Genomic DNA, 13,730 nt, shown 5'->3' with positions numbered 1-13,730 from the left:
ATACTGTCCCTGAACCAGCTAGTATTCTCACAGTGATTTGTGGTGCCGTTTTTAGTTTTTCCACTTGTAGGAGTGGACACTGCTTGGAATAGTGTCCTGGAATAAGCATCAGGAATATCTTGTGATGGATATTCCCACTGCCATGCAGGGCAGTATTCATATTGGGAGATGGAAATAGTGGAAGATCCAGAGAAAGCACTTATCAGATTGGCCCTAGTCTAATGATTAAGCTTCCTGAAAGAGTAATGACTCTGAGCATGTCCTTCCTTAGGAGTGTGGATGTTGAAACAGTACATTGCTCCAAAAGGAGTGCTCAGTTCCATGGAGCACTCTGTGTCTCTTAAAAACTGGGACTCCTTTTGCCAAATTAGTGAATGCTAGGGGCAAGTTGAAAATTTGCATTTCCTAACATCTTTTATTTATGCCTAGATGATGGACCATCTGGACTATGCAACAAATGAAGAAAACCCTGTGACTGCTGGTGAACAGATTGTCCAATAATAATATTATGTGGACTTGCAATAATGTGTCAATTGACTTTCTACAAATAGAGTTGGCCATTTTAAATTGGCTTTTGAATTGACAATCTGAAAGAAACTTCAATGCTGTGCTTGCAAATATGTATTTTTAAGAGCTGGTACTGACGACTACATGATAAGTAATTAAAATACATTTGCTTTTAACTACATTAAAGTTGTGCCTTCACATTAAATAAAAGCATATGGTCTGTGTAATTTTTAAGATGTAATATATACAGTATATTTTTCTAAAAAAAAAGTCTTCACCCACCCCTGTACTTTTCTTACTGAAATCTCTTTCTTTCAACTCTAATGATAGTTAAAAGTATTTGTCAAAGTGAATTTCTGAGCAGATTTTACTGTAAAGAATTATGCAAATTTTATGCTGTATAGAAACAACTGTTTAAGACCATGTAAGAAGGCAGTTCAGCAATGGAATTTTAGACCTTTTATCACTGCAGAGGTTAGAAATATATAATTTGGGAATATATATAAATGTGTATTTTTGTAGCATAAGTTTAAAAAAATCCCAATCCTTTTTTAAACTTGAGAACCTAAATTACTTCAGACTACATATGTATTATATTAGAATATTTTTCCAGATATAGAGAAACATAATATATAGAACTAGTCATTAAAAGGAAACAAAAACTGAAATCCACAGTTTTCAGTTCTGCTGTTTCCTTGAAGATGTAGCTTAAATTTCTAAACTAACATTTAATTCCACTATGGTATTTCTGATCTCTGAAGTTTGGTTCTGCTAATGTTAAGACTTAATATTTTGTAAAAATTATTTTTCTTATTAAATTATGTATTAATACATATGACTCATTGTTTGAGTGTTAACATCCCTAATAATCCCCTCCCCTACCTTTTTTTCCCCTGATCCCTACTCCTTTCTCCATAGGAAACCACTGTTAACTTTTTAAAATTTGGATGGAGAGTGGTTTACTAATATACAAAGTGTGCTTCAGAGAAAAGAATTGGAGACAGAAGACAGGAGACTGGGTGTTAGTCTCAATTTAATTACAAGAGTTTGAGTAAATTTTATTAGCGCAATAAAACTGTATCTCAGCTTTCTCATCTGCAAAATGAGTATGTTAGACCAACTAATCACTTTGGTATCTTCCAACTTGAAAAAATCTTTCTCATTCTTTGCTAAATCTCAGATGTGGACTTGAACATTATCCTGGGACTCATAGGTCACATTATCTTTCCATTTTCTTTTATTTTCTCTAAGAAATTCCCAAATGAAAAGTGATTGCAGAGACAGCAGGATTTTGTATTTCTCTGTGAATAATGTACAAGATATGTGAACAAATCCATGATTTTTCATCCTAAGGCCAGTTTAACTGATTAAAAGATAAAGCTAATGCCTTTAAAAATGGATCAGACCTTTGATGTTTGAACTAAATTTAGTATTTGAGGGAATTAGATGCTTTTGATTAATTGTTAATTGTTAAGTTACGTAATTTATAGATGTAGAAGCTCCCTTGACAGTCAGCCCTTCTTTCTACTTAATACACTTATGGGTCATTTGGTTTATGGCAAATGACAAGTATCTGACAAGTAAGAGTTCATGTTAATTTTGCCTCTATAATATAAAGTTTGAAGTTTTTCCAGAGAATTTAATTTATTTGGCAGACTCTGATAGAGAGAACAGATTAAGTGCCATGTTAAAGCTCCAACTATATTTTCATTTATAATATCAATAAAATGTTTGCCAAAATACAGCTTTTTTAAGTAAAATTATCTGCACTCTTATCCCAGCTTTAGAATATTCAAAAGCCTCAACCACATTTTATGAAGAATGTTAAGAGAAAATTTTACATCTAGAAGTCTGGAATCTTAATTCTTTGATGCAAATTCTACTTTATCCAACCATTAGTTATCAAGAAGTTATAACCTTGTTCTAGTTTGCTATTTAAATCTTACAGATTAAATAGAAATAACATAAAAAGTGAACTTTCTTAAGTTTCTCCATCTTCAGTATCAACTTTATATTTTACTTAGTCCTTCTAGCAAATGAACTGAAAATATTTATAGAAATTACAATAAAGTGCAGAAATATTTGGGGAATCAAAATATAAGCAAAAGATAGCGGGGATGGAAATTTGGCTTTAGAAGACTGTATCATTTCTTCCTCTCTTGCCCTCCCACCACCAATAACTTTAAGGGGAAGAGAAGTTTGGTTTTTTCCTAAACATGTCTTTAAAACAATAAGAAATATTGTAGGAGATTACTTACTGCAAAAAAAAAAAAAGTCTGAGAAATTCCCTATGAACATTTTTGTAGTTTATCAAACAAATTATTAAATACCTCAAATTGTAAAGTCAATGATTTTTACTTCAGTTTAGTTCAGCAAAGATAAATATGAGGTTTGTGGGAAAGGACTTTGATATTTTATGATGTTATGTTTCCTTCTAACTTGTAGATTTTTTTTTAGATTAGCAATACCTTATTAGTAGACTCAGCAATTTATTTCTCTTTTGAAGGAAGAAAATTTTAACCCATCTGCTGTTGGCATTCATTGATTTTAGTTACATGTTCATAGAGATTTTGATGAAATGGTACATTTAGAGTAAATACAAATGAGCTTTCCAGTTTTCCTTTGTTTTTTTAATTTCTGCCTTAGATATAAGCAGAAACTAATTTATTTAAGTTTGGTCTCTAAATTGTCAACTTGATTTCAGCTAATGAGACTTCACAAACAGGAATTGCTTTTCAGACTAGTGGATTGTACTAGTTTGAAAGGCTTTATATTTTCCCATTAACAAGGAAAAAAGTTGTTATGCCAAACAACCCGTTTTACAGTTTAAAAAATTTATTTTCAGTGCTCTATTTACCTCAGAGGTAATTCTAAAGGAGTTGGGGAGGGTAATGAAAATAAAATCAAAATACTGAGTAAAAATCAGTTTATGCTTCCTGGAAGAAAAATACTCTATAAATTCAAGAGATCTGAATCAAATGACTTAACCTTTTGGAATTTGAAAGAAATTATGTAGTACTCACAATTTGGGTTACTGAATTTTCAGAGTAAACAAAATGATTTATAAGAGTAATATACAGGCCATATTACAGTGAAAATCATATATGTAAATTTTCTTGTTTAATGTTTCCATAAGGACAGCTTTTTGTATCTAAGAAAATGTTCATTGGGGAAAATTTTTTTAACTAAATTTTTTAGAATAGTCCTACATTATTTGCAATTAAGGGGCAACTAGAAGAAAAAATGTGGAATATTTAATGTCATTATTTGTTTCTTTGATTAGGCATAAAAAGTAAACAACTTATTTTGCTTTGGAATGTGGATTTTTTTTTCAGTATCTAAAGTTTACCTGGTTAGCCTTGAGATTTCCCAATGAGACAAGTCAACGTAAATTACGTGGGTTTTGCTTGTTTTATACCTTCTGTTGTCTTTTGATCATATGAGAACCTTTTTTAAAGTACATGACTGAATTTTTACTTCTTAGATGGAGGTTTGAGTGTGAAATTCTTTTCTTTTAACACTTTGATATGTTAGTGTAAATTAGTACTTTAATAGCACTACTAGGCTTTATTTTTTTATGGAACATGATTTAAAATTTTTTGAAGTGTTAATCTGGCAGTGCTTTAAAACTCTTCATTATGTGCCAATACTGACAAGAAAAACAGTTTTTTTAATGTATTGAATTCACTATGGTATTCAATAAATTCTATTTTAAAATAAAATTTGAGTTTGTTTTATTTTGAATGGTGAAAAATAATTGAAAATGAACTAAAAGCTACTAGATCATGTTCACATAAGGTGAAAATGATAATAATCACTTATGAAATTGTGTGGTTATTTTAAATCTGACAAATTATCCATAAAACCTAGATTCCATAAGTGTCATTTACTGGAAATTTATATTGACACATAATAGCTCTTAATAAATATTTATTGAATTGATATATCTATAGACTTTTTTTTACCAAGAAACTATCCTACCTGTTGTAATGAACATCCCTGACATTTGCAGCTTTGCTTATGTTCTCACAAATTACTAAGATCCCTGCTGCCATTGTATGGGGTATTTTTTTTTTTTTAAACTTAGATGTGGATGGCCCAGATATGTATCTGTAGTGGTTTTGTCTCGACCATATGTTGAGGAGTCCTGTTCAGAGGAAGCTTGTTTCATCCCACAGGCCCATATACCTGAAAAGATGCATAAGAAACTGGAAAGAGAGGCTCTCTTTAAGAAGAGAGGGGATAAGATGGGTTGAGCACAGGAGTGAGAGGGAGACTTAGTACCTTTTACATTTTCTATCATATACTTCTATTAAGATTCAAAATACAAATCATAAAAATCTGTTGAATTATTTTCCTCTTAATAGGTATTCATACTAAATAGATGGTTAACTAATAAATTACTCATTTTTCTTAAGATAGTAAGCCTTGGAAACAGTCTAATATGTATAGTGGGAGAAGAGGGAGAAATAACCAGTTGTCATGTTTTTTGTCTTGAAATTTATGTTCTGTACAAATTTATTAGCTTGAAATTCATTTTTTGCTAGAAAATAAGAGTAGAACTAAATTTTATGAGCTCATTCCCATTTCTATAATCCCATAAAGACTCTAGAATTGAGATCAGAAGTTCTCAACTTAATATTTCTTTGTGGCCCTTAACCAAATGACCCACACAAATTAAAAATAAAGCAAAAGTGGGAATTCCCTGGCGGTCCAGTGGTTAGGACTCAGTGCTTTCACTGCTGGAGCCAGGGTTCAGGCCCTGGTCCAGGAACTAAGATCCCACAAGCTGTGTGACCTGGCCAAAAAAAAATAAAAAGTAAAAATAATGAATCACTGAAAAACATTGACAATGGAAAACAATGTCCAATTCCAGGCAACACTCATGATAACAAAGTATCCTTCCTAAAAATTTTGGAAATTTCAACAACCTGCATATGAGCTCTTAGAATAGACACTTGGCACTTGCAGCAATAGCCAGACTCAGCAGAATTCTGGAGAGAGAGCTCTGTAAATTGCAGTAAGGCACTAATTCTTAACAGCTCTCTTAGGAGGTTATGGGTACAGTAAGTCCCCTACATACGAACGAGTTCCATTCTGAGACCGTGTTCGTAGGTCCAATTTGTTTGTAAGTCCAACAAAGCCTAGGTACCCAACTAACACAATCGGCTATATAGGGTAATAGGTTTATAATACTTTTCACACAAATAATACATAAACCCAAACACAAAAAATAAAACATTTTTCATCTTACAGTACAGTACCTTGAAAAGTATAGTAGTACAATGCAACAGCTGGCATACAGGGGCTGGCATCAAGTGAAGAGCCAAGAAGAGTTACTGACTGATGGAGGGAGAGGAGGTGGGAGGTGGTAGAGCTGAAGGATTGTCAGCAATAGGAGACAAGGAGAGCAAGCTGCAATTTCATTCATGCCTGACGTTGATGGCACAGGTTCTGTTTCCTTGCTGGATTCAATTCTATCTACTCTCTTGAAAAAACGATCCAGTGATGTCTGGGTAGTAGCTCATTTTTTCTCGTCATAGATGACACGGTAGCACTGGATTGCATTCTGAACGGCTGCTGCAAACTTCGTGTACCATTCTATGTTCTGGTCCTGTGCCTCAAAAACTAACAGTGCCTCCGGACTTCCCTGGTGGTGCAGTGGTTGAGAATCCACCTTCTAATGCAGGGGATGAGGGTTCGATCCCTGGTCAGGGAACTAAGATCCCACATGTAGCAGGGCAACTAAGCAGGCATGCCACAACTACTGAGCCCAGGCACCACAACTAGAGAGAAGCTCGTGTGCCCCAACAAAAGATCCAACGTGCGGCAACTAAGAATGAACACAGCCAAAAATAAATTAAAAACAAAAACAAACTAATAGTGCCTCCTCAAATAAAGACTATCCCCTTGCCATTTCCTGCATAGTAAATCTCTTTAGTTCAATTACTTCTTCCTCTTGTCTCTCTTCGTCCTTTCTCTGGGCTTCCAATTCCATCAGGTCTTCATTAGTAAGCTACACAAGGTAAGTCCACAACAGCACAACCACTTGTAGACGATGCATGCACGTGACAATGTATGCCAGACATGTGAACTAACGTGATTGGACACGTGAACACAGGTTTGCATCTTTGAAAGTTCACAACATGAAAGTTTACTGTAAATAGTTCTTAACCTTAGCTGTAAATGAAAGTCTATGGTTTGGCATGTCATTATGTTAAAAACAACTTTCCAATTTAGATCATAGGGTCACTTCTTTAGATAAGTGGGAAAGGTATCAATTGGATTCTAATTAATAGTTACGTGTTAATAGGCTCTGCTAGCTATGGAAAACCAAGTAATTTTTTACAAGTGAAGAGTGCTTCATCCAAAAATTTATTATATGTGTTTGGAACACTGATTGAAGCCTCACGTATTATTATTTTTTCTATAAAATCTACCCCAGCCCCTTTCAGTGCAGAGAAATAAAATAGACAAATTCAAGTGCCAACTCCTCTCCATACTCTTCTAAACGTCTCTCGAAGAATCCTGGTACTCGCTATCCCCACTGCCACTAACTCAATTTAATTCATCTGTACTGTAACAGACTTTTAATTGGTCTTCCAAATACTAATTTCACTATCAATCCCCCTTCCATATCATAGCCAGTGATCTTTCCAAGATGAAAATCTAATCATGCAATTCAAGCACTTTAAAAAAACCCTTTAATAGCACCAAATTTGTTTAAGAATAGTCTAGATACCTTAATGTGGTTTTTCTAGTCCCTGTTTCTTTCCAACTTAATCTCCCATTATTTTCCTCTCCTTCATTCCTGCCCCCTTACACTCTTCCTAGGAAGCTCTTCTAAACACACTCCCACCTCCCACACCCAGCCATCCCCTTCAAATCTCAGTTTAGGTATCACTGTTTGGAATGGGAAGAGATAAATGTGGAAAGAACAAATACAATTCCTTTATGGAGTTTTATTAAAAAGGAAGATGAGAAATGGGCTCAAGAAATAAGTTTGGTAAATGGGAAAAGAATTTGAAAAAGAATAGATACATGTATAACTGAATCACTTTGCTGTACACCTGAAACTGTCACTGTCACAACATTGTTAACCAACTATACTCCAATATAAAATAAAAAGTTTAAAAAAATTAAAAATTTTTTTAAAAAAGAAGTTTGGAATGGGGGTGGGGTATTGACAAGGGAAGAAATAACAGCATTTGTGAATGTTAATGGGGATCCAATAAAAGGGGATATTTTGATGATGTTGGAAAGAGATTGGAGAATTAACTAAGTTTATTTCCTTAAGTAGGCCAGAGGTGATGGGATCTAGTGCCCAAGTGGAAGGGCTTGCATTAAATAGAAATATGGAGCGTTCGCCTCCAGTAACTGGAGATAAGGTAGTGTATGTAAGTATAAATGCATAATAGGGAGGTAGATGTGATAGGCGTGGGCATGGAAAGTTCTATTCTGATTGCTTTTATATTCTGCCAATGAAGTGCTAATCAGGGTCATCAGCTGAGTCAGTTTCGGGAGCAGATGCAGAAAGTTTGAAGAGAAAGAAAAAAGTTAATCTTTCAAAAGTAAGAATGATTGGTATAGGGACAGGTTCTCAAAGTGTGATCCCTGGCTCAGCAACTGCATCACTTGGTTAAATATGCAAAATTTTGGTCCCCACCCAGACCTGAATCAGAAACTCCAAGGGTGGGGCACAGCAATCTGGTTTTTAACAAGCTTTACAGGTGATTCTTTTACAAGCTAAAATTTGAGACCAGGCATATCAGACTCACTTGGAAGTCTTATTGAACCACAGGCAGCTGGGCCCCAGTCTCAGATTTTCTAATTCAGGTCTGGGGTGGAACCCAACCAAGAATTTCCATTTCTAACAAGTTCCCAGATGAAGTTGGTACTGCTGGCCAGCGGACCACACTTTGAGAACTACTGGTCTAAGGAAATATAGTATGATATAGTTGCATCAGGGGCATATCATGAGGTCCGTAGTCTTAAATTTAAATTGGACTTTCTGTTTGTGTGTGTATGTTTCCCCAGCCACATTCAGTTATACAGGTATAATATTGAATTGAACCAGGGCTGTGATTTAGCCAAGCAAATTCAAAAGCAAAAGAGGAGCAAGGGAATTTAGGATGTGTGTGAAGGAGTGAATATAACTTATTAACCATGAAATTTAAGCTAGGTAAAGAAGAACATGAGGGTTTGGGGGGGCAGTAAATGATGGTGAAAAGGTGTTAGGATAAATGCATTATAGATACCTATAGAACTGAATGATTGTTGGGTTTGGAATAGTAGAAAAAGTTCAATAGATGGAAAGTGGTGGTCCAAGATGATTGTTAGAAGTGGAAATTATGAGGAATTGCCATTACTGGTAATGATAAGGTCAATGTAGGTTTCCCAGATGAAATACATGATGCCCATTTAAATTTGAATTTTAGATAAACAATGGATACTTCTTAGTATAAGTATGTTCCAAAGTATACTTAGAAAGGGTTTATTTTCATCCATTATGCTGATCTTACAATGGGACCCTTCAGCCTAGTAACCTCTGTCCTTCAATTTTGGGATATTTTCTTAAATTATTTGGTTATTTCCTCCCCTTCATTTTCTCTGTTCTTTCTTTCTGGAATCCCTAATATATTGATATTGTACCTCCTGTCTTACCTGTTTTCTCAAATATTCCACCTCTTGTCTTTTTGCCCATTATCTGGAAGATTTCCTTAACAGTATCTAATCCTTTTATTGAATTTATTTCTGCTAACATTTAAAAATTTCCAAGAGCTCTTTTTTGCTCTCTGATACTTTATTTTTTATTGTATTCTATTGCTGTTTCATTGATGCCATATATTCTCTTAACACTCTGAAAATATTAATCGTAGGGTTTCTGTTTGCTTGTTTTTGAAATTGTCCTCTGTGTATAACCACCGTTTTCTTTCAACTCCATTTTTGTGTGTTATTTCTTAGAAGCTTTCTTCAGAGAGAAGGTAATCTTTAGTTTTCTGCTCATGTTTAAGAGTGAGAGGCTAAAAATACAGTTGGATACTCTGAGCACATAAATGGGCTTATTAAATGTGAGGTACATTGTAGGATGATCTGGCTTTGCTGCTGGGAAACCCCAATACCAGTATATTTAAATGTTTTCTCTTGGGATGATCAGATTTCTCAGAAAAATGTCTCCAAATCTTTTGGAGTCATGTGGTTGGGAAAGTGTTGAGGGTCTCAGCATTCTACACGCAAACATTCACTCAAACACAATTTTCAGTCTGTTACCCATGCACACCCTCGATTGTAACTGGTATCATCCCAGTCAGTAAAACCCCTGTTTTACTCTCTCCAAAGAACAAAGCTCCAGTTTTCTGCCAGAGTCAGGGAAAAAAATTTGCCCAGCTACATGAAGTATAAGAGGAGATTTGTGGTTCTTCATGAATGATAGGATTAGAAAATAACAATTTTGTAATCCCACACGAAATAATTGGTTTAGGCAATGATCATCAGGGTATAAAACCATTAGATGAGAGGAGGGCTAAATCTGTCAGCACCTGAAATCATTGATTAATCTTAGCATTGTTAAGTGTGGGACAACCAGACATTGTAGGCATTTCAACATGGTATAGTATGAAGCACAAAGCACCATGAAGTGTTCTTCCAAAAAAAAGATAACCTGGAATCTCATCAAATCTACAGCACAAACTTCCAACTATGGGAAATATAGAGGATGAAGGGAGAAGTTAAATGACACTCAAGGGAGCAAATTTACAAATACAGAATATGCAACATTCTCAAGGACAACTGAATTGGTTCTTGTGATAAATGAATACCATAGGGGGAAAAAGTGTGGAAGGAAGGGCTGCTCTAAATTAAAAGACTTTTCTGTGACATGACATCCAAATCACTTGTGTGGATGCTGTTTGAATCCCAATTTAATAAACCAATTAAACAAGACATTTGTGAGCCAACTGGGAAAATTTGGTTATGAACCAGATATAAAACAATACCAAATAATATTGTTTTTTTAGATGTGATAATGACATCATGTCCATTTTATTAAACAGATGTATTTTGAAGTATAGAGAAGCAAAATGGCATGATGTCTATGATTTATTTTATTTTATTTTTAAAATAATTTTATTAATTTTATTTATTTATTTTTGGCTGCATTGGGTCTTTGTTGCTGGGCATGGGCTTTCCCTAGTTGCAGCAAACGGGGGCTACTCTTCGTTGTGCTACGCGGGCTTCTCATTGCGGTGGCTTCTCTTGTTGTAGAGCACCAACTCTAGGTGTGCAGGCTTCAGTAGTTGTGACATGCAGGCTCAGTAGTTGTGGCTCGAGGGCTCTGGAGTGCAGGCTCAGTAGTTGTGGTGCACGGGCTTAGTTGCTCCACAGCATGTGGGATCATCCCTGACCAGCACCAGCAGACAGATTCTTAACCACTGTGCCACCAGGGAAGCCCTATGATTTTCATTTATTTTAAAAATAAACTAGGGGCAAAGAAAACAGTTATAAAAAATGTTTATTACTTGTATATTGCATAAATAACATATATGCATACACTCTAATTCAAGAAGCCTGATTTTCATCCTCTCAATTATTCAAGAACTATTTATTGAATACTTATGATATACCAGGCACTGTACTAAACTATTGGGGTTAGAGATTAATACTTGAGGGTCTTCCCTGGTGGTGCAGTGGTTACGAATCCCCCTGCCAATGAAGGGAACACGGGTTCGAGCCCTGGTCTGGGAAGATCCCACGTGCCGCGGAGCAACTAAGCCAGTGTGCCACAACTACTGAGCCCACGTGCCCTAGAGCCCGTGCTCCGCAACAGGAGAAGCCACCGCAATGAGAAGCCCGCACACCACAACGAAGAGTAGCCCCAGCTCACTGCCAACTAGAGAAAGCCTGCGCGCAGCAACGAAGACCCAACACAGCCAAAAATAAATTAATTAAAAAAAATATTTGAAAGATTCCAGGTATTTTTGGTGCCATTTTATTAGCTTTCCTCTTACAAAACAGGTTAATTCTTTTGAAAGAATGCCTAAGAAAGAAAATCCATTAATCCTCAATCCAAATTACTGCAAAATTTCTTGGAACTGGTTTAATAGCTCTGCTTATACAAAGGATTTGCCAAACATTTATGAGGGTCTAATTTTAAGTGACAGGGAAATTGATCATAAAACATATACTTTATATATTGGCTCTCTTTTTAATTGTTTTAATTTGATGCTTTAATCAATTTTAATTGTTTTAATGTTGCCAGTGTTCTTCAGTTTTCAACACAGTGTCCCCTTCTCAGGTTGCTCAGGGACTTAATGCTGGTGGCAAATCCGTTTAGGGAGAAGTTAGAGCATGATTAATGTGAAAACAATCATATAAGCCAAATATTTGGACTTAGTGAAGTAAATAAAGAATCTTGATTAGCTGATTAAGTAGTTTGAAGAAAAGATTTTGTGAAAGGCTGAATCATATATAATCTGTTCTCTATTATTAGTAACAGCTTTCTCAATGTGTTTTACTGTCACAAGAGGTAATATAGCAGAAGTGTTAAGGACATAAACTCTGGAATTAGGCTGCCTTGGTTGAAACTGTGGTTCTGCCCTGTGCCTCAGTTTCCTCCTCTGTACAATAGGGATGATAATAATAGTATGTAGCTCATAGAGTTCAGAGGACCTAAGTTAATACAAGTTGAGTGACTAGAATAATACCTGGCAGAGAGAAACCATTCAATAAATGCTTGCTCTTCAGTGTTAGGAAGTAAGGACTCTGATGCTTTCCAACTGTTTTACTATGGAGCCTGCTTTTACTTATCTGAATGTAAACCTCTATACACATTTGTGTGGACATCAAGGTGAAACATGTTTTAAATAATTGTGGGAAGTCATAAAACCTGGCTAGTGTCAGAGATAGTCATCACTCATAAACTGCACTATTTATTGGTCCCTTTAAATATAAATTACAATAAACTTGCAGCATTCTAAAAATACTTTTCCTAGGTTAAAATTTAGCCTCTTTATTATTAAATACCCTAAAACCACAAAGAATCTGCTAATGTTTAAAACGGTTGTTTTATAATTGCCACATCCTTACTGCAGCTGTTGATGTGTTTAAAACAGCAAAATGTGCTTCTGAAACATTCTAAATGTAAATACAACACCAAGTATTGTATATTTTAGTTAACAAATTTAACTTACAAAAACCAAGAGGAAATTGTGGACTAATCACTGACATTTTTTAGATTGACCGAGTTTTTGTTTTTGTTTTAATCCATTTCTCCTCTACAGTTTGGAAGTTATATAATCCATTTCTTTTCTCATGGTTCTTAATCTTATTTTTTTAAATGTCCTTATGAAACGTGAAGTCTAAAACACTATGGCTGTATCTATCTTCTTCCAAAATAATGAAAGAGACTTGGAGTGATGGTCTTCAAGTATTTTTGTTTACATACCACTTAAAATAATTTTGAGAAACTACTATGGATGGATGGATATTAACTGGACTTATTGTGGTGAACATTCTGCAATATATACATATATCAAATCATTATGATGTACACCTGAAACTAATATAATATTATATGTCAATTATATCTCAATAAAATATGTATCAGTGTAAAAAATACTATGTAACCCTTGTATATTTTATCATAATTTAAAATATTTGCAATAAATGTAATTAACAGAATATTAAAAATTTATAGACTTTAAAATGTAAATTTTATCAATTAGATTTTAAATATGACTTGATACCCATCATTATTCATTTAAGAAAGGTAACCTTCTCAAGAATAGGAAATTTTGCATTATTCTTTTTTTGTCCTTAACTTGTGTTTCTATTCTACTTTGCCCATATGCTTTTAAAAAAATTAATACACTTTATTTTTAGAGCAGTTTTATATTTACAGAAAAATTGAGTGAGAAAGTATAGAAAGTTCTCGTATACCCCTTTCACAACCCTCCTCCCTCCCCCCAGTTTCCCCTATTATTAACATCTTGCATTAGTGTGGTACATTAGTCACAGTTGATAAGCACATATTGATACTTTATTATTAATTAAAGTTCTTAATTTACATTGGCATTCACTCTTTGCGTTGTACATTCTACAGGCTTTGACAAATGTATAATGACAGGTATCCACATTACAGTATCATATAGTGTAGTTTCACTGCCCTAAAAATGCCCTGTCCTCCACCTATACATCCCTCCCTCCCTCCCTCCTCTCAAACCTCT

At 34.7% G+C, this 13,730-nt stretch overlaps 1 protein-coding gene across 2 annotated transcripts in view; it reads left to right on the top strand.

The window, feature by feature from the left end:
- Positions 1-2,837, top strand: part of SPPL2A (signal peptide peptidase like 2A) — a 49,473-nt gene extending 46,636 nt beyond the window's left edge. For both annotated transcript variants that reach the window (XM_073800995.1, XM_019929435.3), the window contains one exon: positions 430-2,837. In XM_073800995.1, coding sequence (XP_073657096.1) covers positions 430-501 — 72 coding nt within the window. In that variant the 3' untranslated portion in view covers positions 502-2,837. The remainder of the gene's footprint in view (positions 1-429) is intronic.
- Positions 2,838-13,730: the final 10,893 nt, after the last annotated feature.

Source organism: Tursiops truncatus, chromosome 2 (assembly GCF_011762595.2).
Source record: "Tursiops truncatus isolate mTurTru1 chromosome 2, mTurTru1.mat.Y, whole genome shotgun sequence".
Taxonomy (NCBI): domain Eukaryota; kingdom Metazoa; phylum Chordata; class Mammalia; order Artiodactyla; family Delphinidae; genus Tursiops; species Tursiops truncatus.
Note: the sequence above shows the minus strand (reverse complement) of the source record. Positions and strands in the feature narration are given on the sequence as shown.